Source organism: Elephantulus edwardii, unplaced genomic scaffold (assembly GCF_000299155.1).
Source record: "Elephantulus edwardii isolate Elephantulus edwardi_28Jun2011 unplaced genomic scaffold, EleEdw1.0 scaffold00158, whole genome shotgun sequence".
Classification (NCBI taxonomy): Eukaryota; Metazoa; Chordata; class Mammalia; order Macroscelidea; family Macroscelididae; genus Elephantulus; species Elephantulus edwardii.
In genome coordinates, this window is record NW_006399908.1 from 1,009,067 (window position 1) to 1,013,915 (window position 4,849).

At 47.9% G+C, this 4,849-nt stretch overlaps 1 protein-coding gene across 1 annotated transcript in view; it reads right to left on the reverse strand.

Moving 5' to 3' along the window:
* The window catches only part of LOC102846030 (putative glycerol kinase 5-like), a 92,212-nt gene extending 87,763 nt beyond the window's left edge, over positions 1–4,449 (reverse strand). The window contains exon 1 of the mRNA XM_006895114.1: positions 4,288–4,449. Coding sequence (XP_006895176.1) covers positions 4,288–4,449 — 162 coding nt within the window. The remainder of the gene's footprint in view (positions 1–4,287) is intronic.
* Positions 4,450–4,849: the final 400 nt, after the last annotated feature.

Below are 4,849 nucleotides of genomic sequence, written 5' to 3' on the forward strand. Positions count from 1 at the left end.
AATTTGTTTGTGTATAAAGGATGCTCATCTAGATGATAACATAATTATGATAAAAACAAAAGGGGGGAAATATGGGAAGCCAATACTAAATATTTGTAATAAACTGAATGCTATTTATTAATAAATGAAGCAATCAATTAATTAATAAATTCAAAAAATGACCTTAAAAAAAGTTTTGAGGAGCCTAGCACATAACAAACCAAACATAACAAAAATAACAGACCCAACTGACTGCTGGCAAGTCAATGGTGACTCGGTGAACCACCAATGGATTTCCAACTGCTAACCTTTCTGTTAACAGAGTATGTTACACAGCCCTCCAACAAGGCTCTTGTTTACTGTCTAGGTGGTACCGACCCATGGCTGACCGTCTGGTGGGTTTTCAGTGCCAGGTGATCATGAGGGAGGAGAGATCATTTTTCTCATTAGGAACAACTGATAGATTCAAACTGTGAGGCTTTGGGATTGCAGCACAGCTGCTCATCACAAGGCCAACAGAGCTCCCAAAGACTCCTGTTGTTGTTATGTGCCATTGAGTCGACTCCAACTCACAGCAACCCTACGGACAAAAGCCCTGAACCCTGCTCTATCTTAAGCCAGTTTCATTGTCTCTGACACACCTACCTCCATTACCCTAGTCACTGAATAAATCCATCTCATCCAGGGTCTTCCTCTCATACGCTGTCCCTCCACCCTCCCAAGTACTGGTTCCTCCTTGCAACATGCCCAAAGTATATCAGATGGAGCTTCACAATCCTTGCCTCTCCAGGACTTGCTCTCTCCAGGAATGACCTGTTTGTTCTCTTAGCAGTCCATGCGGCATCAATTCTTCTATCATCTTCATCATGGTCCAGCTTGCCAATGCATAATAAGTAATTGCAAAGACAATGGCCTGGATCAGGCGCTTGTTAGTCTCTAGATTGACATCACTGCTCTTCATCACTCTGGAGAGATCCATGACAGCAGACTTTCCCAGTGAAATTCATCTTTTGATTTCCTGGCTGCTGGTACCAAGAGTGCTGGTTGCAGATCCAAGCAAGCTGAAACTGTTAACTGAATAACTTGTTAATATCCATATTTTCACAATCTATCATGATGCTGCCAATAGGTTCAGTGGTGAGAAATCTGTTTTCTTGTGTTAGGCTTCAATCCATACTGAAAGCTGCAATCCTTGACCTTCTGCATCAAATGCCTCAGGTCTATCTGTGTTTCATTAACTACACAAAGGCATTTGACTGTGTGAATCATAACAAGCTGTGGCTGACTCTGAGAGGAATGGGAATACCAGAATACTTGATTGTGCTTATGCAAAACATACACTTGGACCAGAAGCAGTCCTCAGAACAGAGGAAGGAAACACTGCATGGTTCAAATACAAGGTACACTAGGGAAGCATACTGTCTCCATACCTTTACAATCTATATGCAGAACAGATCATCAGGGAGGCTGGGCTCTATGAGGAGGAATGTGGCATCAGGAATGCAGGAAGACTCATTAACAACCTGCATTATGCAGATGACACAACCTTTCTTGCCGAAGGTTCCTCAATAGGCCCCCAAAAAAACACTTTAGAGGAAATCTGTTCCTTATCAATGACTCAAAAACAAAAGGATAATATTTGCCAAAACAAAGATGAAAATCAGGGAGCCTTGGAAATCTGACAAAGAGAGAGTAAAAATGGGGAGAGTGCTGAACATTACAGGGGACTTAGATGTTAGGAACATTTTCTACACAAATCGTTACTAATTTGTTCTGTAAATGCTGACCTAAGACCCAACAAAAACTTCTGAAGATACTCTGTGTCTAGAATGATAAGGAAGACTGTTGGCAAAATACCATGTTTGTGATAAAGTTGACTAGACATATAAGGTGCCCTTTGTCTGGGGGGAACAGTGTCTCCCTTTCATCTGCTTTCTAAGGTACAAGTAGTGAACAGGAGTGTGGGGACTGATGAGTGGATGTGTCATGCTTCTGCCCAGCTAACAGAGAAGCGCCAAAGAATTGCTTCAGTTCTGGTGTACTGTCCTGAACCCAAACCTGTTAGGGAAATCTACTGTCTACTCTGAGCGTGTTGCCAGGAGGGACCAGTCCTTGAAGAAGGAAATTATGCTTGGAAGGGTGGAGGGACAGTGCAAGAGAGGAAGACCCTGGATGAGACATAGCAGCTGAGATAATGGGGCGAGGTGTGTCGGAGACAGTGAGATTGGTTCAGGATAGGGCAGGGTTTAGAGCTTTCATGCATAGGGTTGCTATGAAGGCACGTAACAACTACTGTCCACTCAGAACAAATGACCAACGTAGTCACTACTTACTTGCACCCTGCCTAGACCTGCTTCTGAGTAACTGATGCAGGAAAAACTCACTGGAATGGTAAGAAAATGAGGAGTCCAGTGCTGGGAATGACTCATGTAACTGATGGCCCCTGTCCTCCCTACTGCTTTTATACTTGACCTTAGACAATAGGCTGAGAAGCAAGTCCCTATTATTTTTAACATAAAATGATGTTCAGAAAGAAGAGCAAATAAGAATACTCTTACCCAAATGGGTGTTCTGATGGTTTTGTGTCGTTAGGTGCCATCAATTTAAGACAACAATATGACCCCTGTCCCATCCTGCACCATAGTTCATCATCCACGACACACTTGGGCCACTGCAAGAGACACCTGTCAATCCACCTGGTTCAGGGTCTTCTTCTCTTTCAATGACCTTCTACCTTTCCAAGCAAGATGTCCCTCTCCATGGAATAGCCTCTCACAGCATCATGCCCAAAGTGTAAGAGAGGCTCCCTACCCTTGCCTCTAAGGAGGGCTCTAAGGTAAGAATTTCCTGTCCTAACCAAAAGGCATGCAGTTCAAGTCCACCAGGCACCCTGAGCTATAGCTTAACAATCGCCATTTGCGAGATTTACAGCCTCTGAAAACCCTCTGGAGGGTCGTTTCCTTCCACTATACAGAACAACATTATCCAGAAAGAGCCTTAATGGTGCAACAGTTGCCTGATCTTCTGCTAACATAAAGGTTAATGGTCTGAACCAATGTAGCACCTGGCAGGGTACAAAAACACTTGGCCATTTGCTTCCCAAGAAAAGGCAGGGCAACATTCTGTCGCAAGAAACGAAAAAAAAAAAAAAAACAAAACCTCAAACTCAAGGGCACTGAGTTATTATCCATTCAAAGCTGACTCTCTGTTGGTTTTTCCAAGGCTTGTATACAGTGGATTCCCCCCCCCCCCTTTCTCGTGGATTCAACCTCCAGAGAAGTTAGCCCCAAAACAAAACAAAATTCTAAAAACAAGTCTGCTGACAACTGTGTTAAAAATCAATGCGTCGGGGGAGGGCTGGGCGGGGAGAGAAGTGCAGCAATGAATGAATGGAAATCCAAAATCTCTGTAAATGTTCATTAAAATTATTTTTAAAAATTAAAAAAAAAATCAATGCGTCAGGGGAGCTCTGGTGGCCTAGTGGCAAGGAGCTGCAACTACAATCCCAGAGGTTCACGGTTCGAATCCACCAGATGCTCTGCCGGGGAAAGAGGGACAATCTCCTCCTGTACCAGTCAGATCTGATTTGACGGCACACTCACACAAAAATTAAACAAAAAATAAAAATCAATGCGTCATTAAAATGAGAAAAGAAAAATCATTAGCGATTTGTGCTGTTGTTCCATACTATTAGATGCTCAATGCTAGTAACAAGCCAGTTACTTGGCAGGCTTTCCGAAAACAGAACAAGATATATGAATTCTCAAAGGATAGAGGAATGTCTTGGCAGCAGACGTTCCAAAACTTGCTCAGTGTCACTCATATAAGAGAGAATAAGGTATCCTTGCAAAAGCAGCACTCGGACCAGTAGCAAGAATGACAACTCAGAAATAAACGCATTTAAATCTTATTAAGATTTGCAAAGTGAGAATGTGGAGGGTTATAGGTTTACGAAGAATTGCAGAAGAATAAAACAATAGTTACAAACCATGTTGTAGCCTGGCTGCACGCAACCTGCCCTGGGAGTCATCTCAGTGACACCCGGGCTAAGATGGGACAGGAGACAGACTGTTCAGGGGAGAAGGACAAGAGGCGGGGAGAGGGACACGCTGGGCCCCCTCCTGCCCTCAGGATCGCGGGAAAGGCGAGCAGGTGCAGGGCGCCTGGGCAGCGAACCCGCGGACCCAGCGGTGCGGAGCACAGCTCGGGACCGAGGGCCCACGGGTGCTGCAGATCCGCCCACCCGCCGCTCGCGGGACTCGATCCCCAGACCCGCCACGACACCCCGACGTGCGCTCCCCGGGTCACCTTCTGCTCACTGGAACCGCAGATCCGCGCTGCCCGGTCATAGACGTGGCAGCGGATTACCGAGCTGCCCACGTCCAGCCCCAGCACGAAGCCTGCGTGCGGCGGGTCCGACACGCCCTGCTCCGGGGGCCCCTCGTCCGGGACGGCTGGCAGCGCAGACATTCAGACCTAATATGCTCCGCCGCCGCCGCAGCCGCCTGGCGAGAGTGCGACGCACACAGCGCGCTACACAGCCCCTGCCTCCGCGCCCTGCACGCCCCGCCCCGCCGCACCCCCTGTACGCCCTCCGGCCGTGACCACGCCCACGCCGTGATCCCTCCCCGCCGCACACGACATGTCGCCCGCACCCCAGTTTACAGTAGCCACGCCTCCCCGCTCACCACGCCCCCTGCCTGCCAGCTCCCCGTGGCCACGCCCCCTTGTCCCAGTCCCTCCTTACCCCCAATACGCCCTCTGGCCGTGACCAAGCCCATGCCGTGATCCCGCCCCGCCGCACCAGGCATGCTAACGGCATCCCAGCCAGCCGTGGCCACGCCTCCCCGAGCCCGGTCACGCCCCCAGC